This window comes from Lichenostomus cassidix, chromosome 1Ab (genome assembly GCF_008360975.1).
Source record: "Lichenostomus cassidix isolate B80296 chromosome 1Ab, HeHo_3.0, whole genome shotgun sequence".
In the NCBI taxonomy this organism is placed as follows: Eukaryota; Metazoa; Chordata; class Aves; order Passeriformes; family Meliphagidae; genus Lichenostomus; species Lichenostomus cassidix.
The window spans coordinates 6,952,720-6,968,645 of record NC_139481.1 but is presented as its reverse complement, the minus strand read 5'-3'; the positions used below and the strand labels follow the sequence as shown (position 1 = coordinate 6,968,645).

Sequence of the window (15,926 nt, the reverse complement as noted above, 5' to 3'; positions counted from 1 at the left end):
ACATCTATTTCTTTCATGAAAATATAAATTCTTTGTTTCTACCACAACTATTTGAGTATAAAAAGCATTTAAAGTAAATTCCAAGAGTGCCAAAACTTATAGATACAAACTTTCTTCTGGGAACTTTCCAAGGTAAGTGTTGCATTCTCTAAGCCAGAGGCAAAAAAACCCACACATCATTCTCAGCCAAACAAATGCAATTACTATATGAAAAGGGCAGAAACTGGCAGAAAGCCCCTTAGCATGGTATTCTCAAAGGACAGTAAAAGTCTACTGAGAACTGTTAATCTAAACTCTGCATAGCAGGACAGGAATTACAAAACCAAGACAAACCAAAGAAGAAATAATGAGAGAGGAATGATGAACGTTAGATCAAATGAAAGACAAAATTTTAACTGACATCCATCTGATTGCCTGAATCAAAGCTCTCTATTCACAGTGGAAAAGTTCCCACTCAAACAAAAGCATTAAGTGACAAAAGTCACTCTTTCAGCTTAATTTTCCAATTTACATCTGGGGACTGACTCAACAACATCCTCCAATCTGCTTTCTACTCAAGATAGGTCAGCACTGTGTTTGGAGGGCTGCAAACCACCACCTTTGTGTCCAAGAAGAGCCTAGGGCAAGAAACTCAACACTCAAACACCTCCTTCTCTAACAATCAGCCACTCAAACTTACAACCTGTCTCATCCTCTTAGTCTGAAAATAGAGGTTCTGAAACTGGTCTCAGCTTCTAGTTCCTAGCAAAAGAAGTAATTCCTCCTTCCAGGCATTTGTTTCCTTTTGCTGTTCTAAGTACTCATACAGCTACCACAAAGTCCAACCGCTTTACGAAAAAAATATTTTACTTTACAGATTTCAACAGGGACATCATTGTACTCCTTGGTTTGCTGTAAGAAGTCCTATAAGACATGTTTCTGCCATAATAATTATAGAAGTTTAAATCCCACTCCAACAAGACTTGGGCTTTCTCACACACTTTCCTAGTAATGCTCTCACCCACAGAAGCTCCTCAGTAGTATCAGACAGAGGGTACTTGCCCTTGAAAGTCTCCAGCATTCCTCATTTCTTATGTAATTGTTTACAGTAAACCATACAGGAATCAGTGAGGTTGCTCTAATTAGCACTAATGGGGATGTTTTCTGTGAGTGTAACATCACATGCTGACCTCAAGTATTTCTAGAATATCTACAATACAAACTCTGTTGGCTTTAACAGAACAAGCTGTACAAATTTAACAAAAGCAGATTTCAGATTCTCCCTTCCTCAACAAAAGGCAGTCAATCTCAAATTATGTATCTTTGACCACCTTCACCTTCCATTTTATTTCATTGTGAACTAAATTAAGTAGGTTATGAAAAACTTAACATAAAACTTCTTTGCCTCTGGAACTGTGGTAAAAGCTACAATATCTCATATAACGATTTATATGCAATCTTTATGGAAAATACCATCTTACAATACCAGTAATTTAACAGAGATTTTTGCCTATTTCCTTCAAAAGTCACTGTTGCTTTTGGATTCACCTGTATTAGTATATTGCTTTGTCAAATCCAAATCAAAAGAAAGGAAGCTGAGTTCTGGTATAACTACCTGTAAGTGTATCATGCTCACAGTGCCATCCATACCAGCTCACCCTTTATTTGGGGTGACCTGAAAAAGCCAAGCTTCCTGACTTTTCTTCTTGGAAATTCCTGCGGCCAACACAAACCTGTGCTTCCCAGAAACTGTGATTAATACTCTCATGCTGCCTTTTTCTTCCCCTGGTCAGTAAATAAACAACTCTCAGACACAAGGAGGAAGCATCACTGGCCTCACTTGAATAAGTGTGGCACCTGAGGCCAGAGAGGTAAAACAGCACTCAGCAGGGATGGAACAGGATCTCCTGGTGCTGCTGCCATTCATTAGTCCTTACTGCCACGGGCCATGCCTTTATTGTTTCCACCACAACTAAAGCCATTTATTCATTCCCACACATTTCTTTGTAATCAGGCTTGCATTTGAGTCATAGAGAACATAAAAAATGGTGGAAAACAACTCGCACAAGATCAGATTCTTTTGTCAAACAACCCAGTATTAAAATTGAACATGGTTGTAGGAAAACAAGCTCTTTGCAGGTAATCTCCCAGTAAGAGCATGAAGTTTAAGGCAAAGACAACACCCAGGAAAGTACTTGGGAACTTGGCTCAGAAACCTGTGATTTTTTTCCCCCAAGTGGGGCTTTTTTAAGAGATGAGGAAAAAACCCACTTATTTTAATCGGGAGTAATCAAAGTTTCTTGTCTTTGAAAGACAAAAGGACTTGAGCGGAACAATTTAATCCTGCTTGTCGCAGCCCAGCAAACAATGACACAGCATTTCTGTGAGGTGAGGGAAGCAGCACAGCCTAACAGGTCACTCCCTGCTCTCCAACCTCTCCTGCCATCAAAGGGATCCAACAAACCAACCCCATGCACACGGCCCTGGCACAACGCCCTGACAAAGGTCTGGCTGGAAACAGTTGGGAAGGATGAGTGCAAAACAACAAATACATCACACCTGGGAGCCAGAACTACCGAGAAGTGCTTGCTTTGTGTCAGGCTGTGCAAACAGCGCGGGAGATAAGGAAGTTATCTTCCTTCCCAGCATACTGGGGATGCAGTGCCAGGACACAGGTGAGGTGACCATGTCAAACAGCATTTTCTTCCCTGAGCATCTGACTCAACAGGCAAAACAGGCAACTTTGCTAGAACAGAAGATAAAATGAGATGATATCTCAGTTCACTTGGTAAAACCAGTTCATTAGTAGATTCTTAAGAAAAGCTAGGACTGCACTAGACTAAGCCACTGTTATTTCCTATGGAAATAAAAGTATTTGCATGCTTTATTTACTTCCTGTCTTTGCATTTGTACCTCTTTTATGCAAATGACAGTGCTGGGTCACATAGGGTTGTAACAGCCAAAAATTAAGAGGGGTCACACAATTTCATAGGGTTTGCCATAAATGAATCCCATTACATACTCAGTATTACAAAGCACAAAGAGTATCTACAGGAAAGGCAATGTGCTAAGGAAAGCAACAGCTGTGAACTTTTTGGAAGAAAAACAGAAGGTAAAAACCAAACCTAAGATAAGGAAAAAGAGAGGGCATCAGATATAACCGGGCAAGTTAGGGATAGCTCTGCAAGGAAGACCTACAATGTGACAGCACATTCAAAAAAGGAAATTACTTAAAAGTATGAATGAGGTAAAAAATTAACAAGCAATGGGAAAAAATTACAGGAAATACATGAATTGAGCTACAAACTGGAAGGCAGCTGGATTACAACAGGCAGGTATTAAAAAAGCAGATCTCAAAAACAGGGGAGGCATGGTAGACAAAACATTCTCAGGAGATATCAGTGGTAAAGAAAAGGGGAAATAAGTTACCAATTCAGTATACTAAGAAAACAACACTGCACAATTTTATCTGGTATTTGGTTTGTTTCCTACAAGCACAATTAAAACAATAACAAGATACCCTACCAAAGGGTGACTGAAATGGGCTTAATCGAGGAAAAACCTTCAGACAGGAAAAAACCGTGGAGTTTTATCTCCAAAGTTTTGAAAACAGAGAAACCATAAAAAAGGACTGGAAAAGGAAGATGAATACCATACACTGTTGAGGGCCAAACACCATTTCTGTTCAGAGCAAAAATCCAAAGGATGGCATAATTATTACCAAGGGTTAAGGAAATACATGGGCATCCATTAAGCCACATCCAGGATTTGATCCACTCTGCTTTTCTGCACAGAGTGCTATGACACATCTGTTATTGCCACCTGAGCAGCAAACATGTAAATTATATGGTCAACACATTTCCAGGAAATACTGCAAAAGTAAAAATATTTGGGGCCTCATTACTCAGACACTCACCACATGTAAATGTCAACACAATTTAATCACCATTGGTGTTTGTACTCCAGCACAGCACTAGGACCACCAAAGTGGATCCCCTGTTATTCTATTGCACAGTTATGCTGCTTTCAGAGGTTCTCATATTAGCACTAAAAATGAGGAACAATTATGTTAAAACTTTGTTAACTCACTTTGTAGAATTCAACCCAAATTTCATTCTCAGGCTGCTTTCCAGACCCACTGGTGAGTGTGAGCTGTGTCCTGAGTGCCCAGTGCTGAAAGAAGCTGAGCAGCTCCAATGTACATCAAAGTCAAACCAAACTAAAACACAGCCACTCATAATATTCAACTATGATGGTCTGGGATGAAAAAAAACAGTACTTGATATTATAATATGGTAGAGTCCCATAGAAACAAACAATATGTTTTATAAACCAAAAGCTGCAGTCCATGCTATCTTAATTCTGACATGTGTAAGTTTAGTCCCTTATTGTACAGATTTGACTTTTATTACTAATAATTTCTGCAGTAAAATGCCTGTCTATAATACAGAAAACAAACTGTGGATATTAATTAACAGAAAAAAAAATCACAAAAAGCACTCTCTTCTGAGCTACTTCCAATTTTCATACCTTTACACTCCCAAAATGTCTAAACACTGCACGTGCAAAATGCAGTTGTTGAAGTAAACTGAATGCTATTTGAAGATTGAGAATAACATTTTTGAGAGCACATGCTAAGGACAAGAGAACGTATTTAAGAGCTTTGTAATGCAAAGTACATATAAGAAACTGATCATAACATTTTTACATTTTCCTGTGCTAGGTACCATTTTTCTTGCCAGTTTTACTTATTGCCAGCTTGCTACTGTTTGGTTTTTTTAAACGTTTTTAGATCTTACAGTGAATTAATAACTTAATTTTTTATTAAGGGAAGGGTGGGAAAATTCCAGAAAAAAAAAATTATTACAGCTATCAACAGCCCAATTTCTTTCTCCTACTCCACAAATAAGCTTAAATACACTTTGTCCAAGGGATGTATGTCGATATTAAAACTCTACTACCTGGTATGATCAACTACAGAAAGGGGTTCATTTTAGATTGTTTGTGTTTTAGAGTCAGTTAAACAATGAGTAACTAGCTTATTTGAATAATGTTTCTGCTTTAAAGTAAATTTGTATCTCCATTCACATTTCTGTAATTTATTTTGTTTTAATCTTGTATTTAAGCTTTTCAACAGCATCCACAGCTCCCCGCACCGCCTGTCCTTGATGGACACTAAAAACTTTGATGGGTTCCTTTGGGAAATCGACATTGAATTTCAGATAATAATTTACTCATATGCAACTATCCCAGAAGCAAAGCTGCCTTGATGCTGAAATATAAACTTTGTCTCACAGTTTAAACCAACCTTCCTGGAGAATTACTTTAAGATGCTGCCAGAGCTGTAGAATAGGCAACAGGGAGTAGTAATTTCTTAAATTGAAAAACCAAAGATACAGTAGAGCATATAAACCAAAGCCCAAATAACATGTTCTTTTAAGTCATTTAGCCTAAATGAGTCATCTTCACAAGGCTGAAAAAGCTCGTTAAGACACAGCTTTCATTTCTGAGTTTATGCCAGCAGATGTATTGTTGGCCAGAGGAACCAGGTTTGGGTATATATCCAAATCAGCTCACTCTGTGCCATGTTCTGTGCTACCACACCTGCACAGGTCTCAGAACCTGATTTAAAACTAAGTTAGCTACTTCTAAATCACAACATGGTAGTGGCAGCATTAGGTAAGGGAATAGGTGACAGGTCTGTGTCCCTGAAAGCAAGAGGACAACTGGACTCCCTAGACAGAGGTTTAAGAGTTTTCTTTTTTTTCCCCCCCAGTCCTTCCTCTTAAGATCAAGGAACATCCAGTGCTTCCAGTGCTCAAACCAGAGGATTTTATATTGGTATAATTGAAAAGATAGTAAGCAATATGGAACCATAGCAATAAGCCAATTTCAAAAGTTTTAACTGTTATAAACCTCATCTTTGTATTTGCCAGCTCCTGCTGTGCCTTATGCAAATTCTTACTGCACAGGCATTTTTATTTTTTGTTTGCCAAGGTTCTGACGATTTCCATCCTGCATAATAGGACTTCAAATATTATATAACACCCTAAAGCTCCCAAGGTGGTTTTGTGTCAATGTCTTCAAATTATTGCGTTTATAAGAGCATCTTTAAAAACAGTCCCCTCTCCCAAGGATTTGGCAGAGCTGAAAACACTCCTACAGCAGTAAATGCTCAAAGTACTACATCCTGAGAGTGCCTTTTCATTTGGGCAGAACTGCTGCTCAGCGCCAGAGGTAAGCATAGGGTCATTTTCAGGCGTTCATTACTTTGAGTCCATTATTTATCTTCTTTCATCAGGTTTTATAGACCTGGTGAGAGCACAGGTAAGGCTGTGCCCAAGATCTCGGGCTGAAGGTCTGACTCTGCCGAGGTACAGTGCTGAAACACAAATCTCCCCACTCTGTTGTGGGAAAATGCCTCAATCCTGGTAGGCAGAAATCATCTCCACGGACCACAGAGCCATTCAACACCCACCTAACTCCAAATCGTGTTCCCTCCCCAGCACAGACACCCCTCAGGCCACACTGTGTCACGCCCCAGGGCCGGGTCCCCCAGCCAGCGCTGCCGTGAGCGGGTGATGTGCACAGCCTGCCCCACAGAGTCCCTCAGGGGACAGCCGGCGGCAGGGCCGTGTTTGGGGACAGGCACCCAGCACCGGCGGGCAGCCCGAGCTCACCCTGCTGAAGGCACAGCAAAGCCGCTCCGCAGCGCGGTGCCCCGCCGGCAGCAAGGGAGGAAGCCCAAGCCCGCCTTCCCGGGTGTTTCACCGGCACAGCTCGGCTCCCTCAGGCCGCCCTCCCGCGCTCCGAGCCCGCCAGGTGCGAAGCGCTGCCAGGCAGGTGCCTGCTGCCTACCTGCCGGGCGCCGCCGCCGCTCCGGGGGCGCCTGCCGCACCGCCTGGCTCTTCCGCAGGGAGCTGCCCATGGCGCGGCTCGGACGGGACGGGACGGGACGGGACGGGTTGGGACGGGACAGGTATGACTGAGGGGACAGGACGGGACAGGACGGGCCAGGCTCACCGCGCAGCTCCGCGGCCGCGCATCCCCCCGCCCCGGCGGCGCCCCCTGGCGGCCGCGGCCCCTCCCGCCTCCCTCGACGCCCCGGCGCGGCCCGGTAGCGATGGCGACAGGCGGACCCGGCCCGGCAGGGCCCAGGCCATGCTCCCGAGCCAGCCCTCCCTCTCGCGGGCTGTGCGGGGCTTGCGAGACGTTCAGGAGGTGTTTTGGGGGTGGGTTTCCCCTCACGACTAATGGCTCGTGCTGAGAAATACATATAGAGAAAAGACACTGACTGCGTAAGGCTGAGCGCACCGCTCCCGGCCGGGCTGGCGGCGTTACTTGCCAGCGTGACCTGACAGCTGTGCTCCCATCGCGGTGCCTTCCGCACAAACATGTGGCAAGAGAAACGTCTGCCAAGGACTGCTGGAGTCCGCTGAGAAGCCAGACAGGGCAAGATGAAAGCCGTAACCCTTTAAACTACCGCCAAACCTGCACACGAATGTCTGCTGTTACCGTCGGTCAATTTTAGCTTCCTTCACTCTCTCCGTGGGTTGACCCTGGCTGGATGTCAGGCACCACCAAAGCCCTTCGATCACCTTGGGTTGCTCTGTTGCCCTTCATAATCCCTAAGCGTCCCCCAGTGTAAAATGTAAATATCACACCTATGTCAATACTCTGCCACAAAAGTAATAATGAGCAACAACAAAGGATGAAAAGAAAGGGAAGAAAACAGGATAATAACTTTGAGTCTTGATGTTTAAGAGGCATTGCCTCCCCATTCCCAGCTTTTTTCTCAGAGGATTTCAGCAATGCCTGTTTGTATTCCTGTATTACTCTTTTACTCTGCGGAGATACCTCCGGTGTCAGCTAGGCTTTCAAACACAGAAAACACAACCTAAACTTAAGACTGTTAAGTAGAAAAAAGTCTCTGAACTTATGAGAATGACCACTCTGATTTTAGAAATTATGTCTTCAATATCTATAACAGCAAAAATGATTACAATAATGAGGATAATAATTGTTGCAGGCATTCAGGGATTATTATGGCTTCAGAAATACAGTTATTAAAATAATTTGCTGAACAAGCTTAGGGAAGTAACTCTATTCCACCGAACCCCATCTCAATATTTTCATTAAATGAGGACTACCAGCTGGCAATTCAGCCAAATTGAGAAAAATCAAATTTAGAAAACCACCTTGGAGTCCTGTTACTCACTCATGGTGTTTCATTTTGCTTATTCTTTTGCAATTATGTTCTAATCACATTTCCTTTCATTAAGAAAGAGGTCTTATATTGCTGTGGCAAAGATCCACTGAAGTAATGGAAACAATTAAGTTCTATATTTGAGATGTTTCTTAAAACCAGTGCATCCACAAATCAGAATTATTCAGGGTCACTTACAATCAAGGAGTCTCACTGAATCTTGGTGCTGCACCCAAAGACTAGCATGCATTTTTACCTTCTTTACCCCACTCCTCCCAATCTGTTGTTTCTTCCTACAGTGTTCCCACATCACCTCTTACACCAGTTCTTACAACCTTCTCACAAACACCACCCTCAGGCCACTCAAAGAACAGCTGGAGGATTTCTGTTCCTTAACTCTTATTTTAGTAAGACTACTTCAGATCTTGGCTTCTTAAAAGATAATTCCTTTACTTTTTTTCCCCAGGCTTCATGCTCTCTCCTGAATCACAAGTTGCCATCAACTCCAAGATCCTATTGAACTCTTCCTTTTTGGCTGAATTACTCTTATTATCTTTTCAGATAAGAGTCTTACTCTTACATCCTCCCTCCAGTTTTATCTGTTTGTGATGTGCTTCTCCACAGAGGTCTTTTGTTTCCTCTCATGGTATTCCAAAAGTTAAAACTTTTTTCTGGGCAGATCCAAAAAGCACCTGCCCTCTTTCTATTAAAATTTTGCCTAGAAATTACACTTTTAATGAGGCTGAAGAAAAGTTGAGTACATCAATTTATCTTTTAATGTATTCTTATTTGATGGAACTGCATGCAAACATGAGGTCAGTGTTGAACCCCTGTAATATAAGCAGAATATGATGACAAGAAGAATGAAAAGCAGAAGGAAGAGGATGTAAAAATGCAGTATATTCCAGTTATTAATAATGTGATCTTATGCCTTGTCCATATGTGACATACAAGTTTGTCAGTTTTTGCCCTTCTCTCACTATTTAGACTCTTTGAAAGAGAGACTGTATCTTCCTCTCTGTTTAGAAAACATTTGATCTTTCAATTTCTACTGCTGTCATCCTCATAAACAATCTTCATGCTGTCCTTTTCAAGTAGTAAGGACATGCGTAAGAGAGCAGTCTTCAGGAGATTGAAACCCTATTTCAGTTTGGTACCAAAGCATGGGTTTGGTCTGCTTTACATAGTGCCAAGCAACAGGAAAAGAGGCTACAGACAGAAACTGATGCAGAGGAAATTCTGTCTGAACTTGAGGAAGAACTTCTTTACCATGTGAGTGACCAGGCACTGGATCAGGTTGCCCAGAGAAACTGTGGAGTCTCCCTCACTGGAAATATTCCAGAACTGTCTGGACACAAATGTGTGCCATGTGCTCCAGGATGACTGCATAAGCTTCCAGTGTTGGTGTTAAGAGATCAGCTGTGATAAATTAAATTAATATGTAAAAGTTCTATAAAATACTTGAAGGACTAATAGAAATAGTAATTACATTAACGTATTAACTGATAAGGTTCTTTATAAATACAAAATGTAAGGTGTTTTAATCTGTCTTGAAATCTCATTAAAAATGTGCTGGGTTTGATTGGGGTATAGTTAATTTTCCTCACAGTGGCTAGTATGGGGCTATGTTTTGGGTATTTTATAGCAAATGTATTTGGTGCAGGATTGCTGCTGAAGAACCCTGTGACAGAACTATGGTTATCTAAATGGTGCATTAATGGGACCAGTCCTTCAGCTGTTGCTGAGAGAATTGATTTCCAGCTCCCTGTTGACTATTATAACAAGGATCATTAAAATAATATTAGAACTTCTGTTCCCATGAAAATTTCTAAATATTCCTTCTATATATTAACTGGGAGGAAGGCTGTTTCAATAGATGAAGAGCCCACAGTACCACCTTCTCCTAAGTATGGAATTCTTCATGCTAAATGCAAAATCACCTAAATACTACTGTTATTAAAGCTGACACACTCCTTGCATTTTCAGAATATTAATGTAATTGAAACACCACAGGTCATTTTTGCAAGCTTAGATTCATTTTCTTACCTTGAGATCTCACCTTGAAGTTTGGCCTCTTGTATAAGCTCTGGATCTAAGCTCCTTTTGTAGCCAACAAAGAAAGACAGGCATGTCCAGGTGCTAACTCATCCTTCTGAAGAAAAGCACTTCTGAAGAGTGACCCTATCTCTAGTCCTTAGTCTGGACAAATTCAAGAGAAAAGCATTTCAGCTCTCATGTTTAAATTGACAGAGGACCTCAATGTCTCTGCCTACACTGCAAAAGCAACAGCATCAGTTGGTACATCAGAGACATTCAGGGGCACAGCTAAGATCCTCCCTGGGTGACAGATTCTATGAGAACAGTTTTATTTTCCTCATGCTGCTGACTGAATGGCAATGTACACAGGCCTTTGGATCAGTGCAGCTTAGGGTCCCATATCTACAGGAAGGAAACTACAAATACTGACAAATGCCACCACTTCTGGAAACCTCTGATACTTCTAGGAAAGTCCGGAATTCCATTCACGCTGCGTTTGGCTGAGATTGAGTTTATTTTCTCTCTAGTAGCTGGCATAGTGCTTTGTTTTGGATTTAGCACGAGAATAATGTTGATAATATATTGATGTTTTAGTTGTTGCTAAGTTGTGTTTAAACCAAGGACTTTTCGTCTTCCCAAGCTGTGCCAGTGAGCAGGAGCACAAGAAGCTAGGGAAGCACATAGCCAGGAGAGCTGATCTGAGCTTGCCAAAGGGATAATCAATATTGTTGTCCAGGAGCTGATGATGACTGCTTGGGGTCAGGCTGGTCATCAGTTAGCGGGTGGTGAGCAACTGTGTTGTGCATCACTTGTTTCTCTTGAGTTTTATTCTTCTCTCTCCTTTTCTTTACCACCACTACTAGCAGTATCACAGTATTATATTTAAATCATTAAATTGTTCTTATCTCAATCCATGACATTTACTTTTTTGTTTGGATTCTCTTTCAGGCTGAGGTGAGGGGGACTGAGAGAACAACTGTGTGGAACTTGCTAGCTGGGGTTAAATCATGGCACATACCAAGCAAAACCAAGTGATCAAACCTATTATAGTTGTGCAATTCAACCACATGGACACAATGTGAAAACATGGGCTTTATGAAAGTAAATTTGCACACTACAGAGAAAAATTTAGTCCTGCAGCTCTCCAGAGCTCCTGCTCTGTAATTCCACTATGTGAGTGCTGACAGCCTCAGGGCTTTCATAACTGAAACTTTGTCATCAGAACTGGACTGGGCAAAAGTCCACATTTCCTCACTTCCCATCTTCATTTGATCTGCCTTCTGTGCTCCCTCTGCAGTACCCAAAACAGAGCTGTAATGGAACCCAGCTTGCCCACCCCTGGGAGATGTAGGATTTCACTGCAGAGCCATTAAGCAGCTGCTTGTCCTCTTGCACTGTAGAATTAAATAAGACATCTTTCACCATACTTGTGCTACTGAGAAATTTCAATCCCACATGTATCTGATAATAGGGAGAAAATCCAAAACATAACCATAGAATGCAGCTGAATGCTGAGGATAGCAAAAAAAACCCTTGTGAATGACCCTTGCAAACGTGTGATAAATTTAGTTATGAAAAATTAAAGTTTTACCAGAGCTATTTAGCTCTTCCATTTTATACTTTATATTACTTGTCATAAGGTTTAAAAAAGCTAAATGACTTCAACCTTTGCTATTTAAAATGAGCATTGATTTTTTCCTCTCCTGTGCTTAGAAAAACCAGTGCTAATGGTTTTATCCAGGAGGTTGTAACAGCACAGTTGCAAAGCGAGATTTTCTCAGATTGCATCCCAAAATTGTGTCAATTCCTTTCCTGAAAACAAAGCAGAGGAGATGCTGTTATAGTTTCACCTCCACCTGTTGCTGTATTACTCATGAACAAGTTAGAAGCTTCTGCCAAGATCTCTTCTAGTCCTTCAAGTGGTTCTGTCTTGCATGTGTACTTTGAAGTTCCTATTGCTCGTGTGGAATGTCTATACTTGATGTTTTAGACATGTCTCAACATATAAATTACCTGATTACAAGTCAGTTCTGTTCCAGCTACATTTCAAAGGGATTGCTGCCAGCCACATTTAACCCCACTGGGCTGAGATTAACTAGCACAGCTAAACTTCAAGCTATATCTTTGCATCTATTTGCTTGACTACCCATTCCACTGGTGAAAACAGTAAGCTGGTTTTCCTTTTCCCTAAAGGAACGAGACTTAGGCATTGGGTACAGCCTATCTGTCTTAGCTCTTCCAATAAATTTTGAAACATTGGTCAATTTTAATCAAATTTACTTAGTGGAATATGTCCCAGCATACTACATTTCTGTGCATCCTGTGGAGGAAAGGCAGTTGAGCAGTAGTGAGGAAAAGGCTCAAAAATGAGTTCAGCTCTCCTTGGGGATTTGCACACAGCAGCTTGGTCTCAAGAAGCCTTCAGGAAATGGTTTCACTTGTCACTTGAATGAGTATCAACTCCTGAAACACCACAGAGTTCATAGTTTGATGACAGACCTATTCTCAGTCTGTTAGACTATGAATTTCACAGTTTTGAGAACTCTGGAGAATGTTAGATGAACAATCCACCCACCCTACATCCAGTGCTATTTCTACAAAAATTGTAATTTCTTATTTCAAACACATATTTTTCCAAATGGCAGAGTCTGCAGCACAAGTAAGGAACATTCTGGAAACAAGCTGATACATCTGTTCTGCTCTGAAGACACATACTTGCTCACCTTAGCTAACACTTAGTAAAGAGAACAGAAGATATCTGAAGATTTTTATTTCCTCCCTGAAAAATTCAGACACAAAATGACAACCTCAGGAAATAGATCACAGCCTCACAAAATATGGAGCTAGAGAATATACTTAGCATAGGAATAAAATAACAAACCAATTGAAGACTGAGTGATAAATGTGTGACAGAAATTGTTACTAATGGAGGAACACAAAACAAAATGTATGTAAATGCTGGCTTGGGTTCCCTGGCTCCAACTGGCTGACAAGTTTAACCACTGATGCTGTTCTGTCACCAGTAACAGTGAACACTTGTTCCCGCTATGCAGTCCTAAAGAAAAGTGCTGACTAAAAGTGGATAAGTAGTTTTTCCATCAACACAACATTGATAAATACCAGCGAAAACACCACGGGAGAGACAATATTTTCATTTCAAGTTTGAAAAAAATGCAGTAGAAAGATTTGAGGGCTGTGTTTTCAAGGAGATTCAAAACACCAGCTAGCAGCTTAAAAAAATGGCATTGTCTGCTCTGTGTCCTAAAGAACCTGCACACTGGTCAGTGCTCATCTTTCTACTCACTTGTGAAATTCTGGGCTGACATGACAGAATTCTCCCAAAGATCTTAGGAGTCACAGCAAGATTAATAATACATTGTCATGGTATTGTACTTAATGAACACAAGCTATAAAATAGATAAAGGGGAAAATGCATCCCCTAAGGTCCCAAACTTAGTGAATATTCTTGCATTACTTGACATCTTCTGGGCATTCAAAAAAAAATTACTAATTACTGCTCATAGTACCCATGAGGCAGGATTGAGCTGCATGTAGCATTTGCAGTAAAAACCTATAACCATGCAAAATTCTTCTCATTTGATGCTTCAGTTTAAACCCCAAACAATCCAAATACATGGACATTTTGAGTGAATCTAAATCTTTATGATATATTGAAACACATGAAACTAATGCTGTTATGTGAAACTGTATGGAAATGTGTAAGGTTCATTGAATTTTGCTCTGTGTAAATCCCAATACCAGAAGAGAGCTAGGAGAGGAGTGTACTGTATTTATCAGATATTAACCAGAGGAGGATGCTAGCAGAAGCTATTGTGAAACATGAGTTTCATACTAGTTTAGTTAAAATACTTATGACCCTCGAATAATGAAGAATTACTACAGGTTATTAAGAATTGCACAAAACAAAAATATTCTTATTACCTCCATTGTGGGGATTGCACACACACGTGTTGGTGGCAGATGTGTGGAATATCTTTGGCTGCCTTCACCTAGAAAAGAATTCCTCTTTCTGATCCAGTGAATGGAAGGACTGATGGATTATGAAGTGTTTCATATAAATTCTTCATAAGAAAAGCTTATAAATCTCAGTGGAGAAGTCAGTCCAACTAATTTCTCCACTCAGCAGCCCGTATTTCTTCAGAACAAAGCCTAAAAGTGGAAGAAAAATGTTCTCCTTAGGCCCTGTATCCCCAAGGGAAATGATCCTTTCTAGTTTGCAGAGAAAAGTCACTTTTTTAGAGGGAAGGGGTAATACAAATGCACAGATCCCCTCACCCAAGATTCAGTTCCACCAAATGGTTGGTTGGACCTGGGTCCCATGAGCCATCCTCCTCCTTCATTGAACTCCTCCTCTTCATCAGTGAGAAAGGAGTGTTCAAATAGAAAACCTAAATCTATTTGAGCTTTTGCCCCTTCCACCAGCACGGTGCCTGTCCAGGGCTGAAGGCTGAACTCTAATTCAAATTCAAATTGTGGAGTGAATGTAGCTAACAGCTCTGGCCTGATGGCTTATCAGCTAAGAAGTACAAGCATGCATTTGAAACCAGCACAGAAAGTGCTGAATCATCCCATGAAGGACCTTCACCCTGCAGGGGGCTTTGGGGGCCTCCAAAGACCACCACGACATACAGAGAATGCCTGGTGCACATGCTAATGATATTAATGACTTCCGAGAAATGATTTGTATAACCACTCCTATCCTGAAGAATGTAATGAATATTCATGAATTTTACCTATAACACTGTGCCTTTGGGGGTACTGAGGTGTGTGTGTTTGGTGGGAACAATTCCCACACACCCGGTGCATCGAATAAAGCAAATACCCACTTCTCTAACTTGGTCTCTGAAGTGTCTCTGGGCTCGATTGGGGCGAATAATCAGCCTCTTCTTTCTTAGACTGCAAAATGCAGGAGGTTGTTGGGGGATGTAACCTGTTCTCCTCTCAGCTGGTGAATCTTGATCCAGGTGTAGGACAGGTCAGAATAAAGCTGAGGAACCTTGATAATAATGGTGCCTGCCTTGCTGACAATAGGCTGCTGAGGCAAGGGTGGGGTGAGGACAGGGACAAGGTCAGTGGGACACAGCTGGGCACTCTCCCCCAGCCACATCTCCCAGGGTTTCCTCACAAGGCAACGAGGATGACTGGGAGACTGGAGTATCTCATCCACGAGGAAAGGCTGGAGGAGTTGGGCCTGTTCAGCCTTGAGAAGCGATGACTGAGAGGGGATGTCACCAATGTCTATCAGTATCTGGAGGGAGAGTGTCAGAGGATGGAGCCAGGCTTTTTTTGGTGGTCCCAAGCACCAGGACAAGAGGCAACAGGCAGAAACTGATGCACAGGAATCTCCACCTGAACACGAGGAAGAGCTTTACTGTGCGAGTGACCACGCACTGGAGCAGGCTGCCCAGAGAGCGTGTGGAGTCTCCCTCACCGGAGATATTCCGGACCCGCCGGATGCAGCCCTGCTCCATGCGCTCTAGGATGGCCCTGCTCAAGCAGGGAGGCTGGCCCAGATGACCCATCCTGGGATTCTGCGACACCGAGGCCCCAGGGACAGCCGCGCCAGGTCACAGGCCCCGCTACACAGCCCCCAGCAGCAGCAGCAGCAGCCCTGCAGGACCGATCCCTGCCGCGGGCCAGCCCTGGGTGGCGGCGGGGCCCTCAGGCAGCCCTGAGCGGCCGC

At 42.1% G+C, this 15,926-nt stretch overlaps 1 protein-coding gene across 3 annotated transcripts in view; it reads right to left on the bottom strand.

The window, feature by feature from the left end:
• Positions 1-10,522, bottom strand: part of TXNRD1 (thioredoxin reductase 1) — a 39,339-nt gene extending 28,817 nt beyond the window's left edge. The window contains exon 1 of one of the 3 annotated variants that reach the window (XM_085049652.1): positions 10,232-10,522. Coding sequence is in view for 2 of the 3 variants with exons in the window: in XM_085049650.1 (XP_084905776.1) it covers positions 8,384-8,495 (112 nt within the window). In the remaining variant the exon portion in view is untranslated. Of the gene's footprint in view, positions 1-6,837; positions 6,965-8,383; positions 8,499-10,231 lie in introns of those variants that run through there. The other 2 variants (XM_085049650.1, XM_085049651.1) reach the window with 2 other exon arrangements.
• Between the last annotated feature and the right edge of the window lie 5,404 nt (positions 10,523-15,926).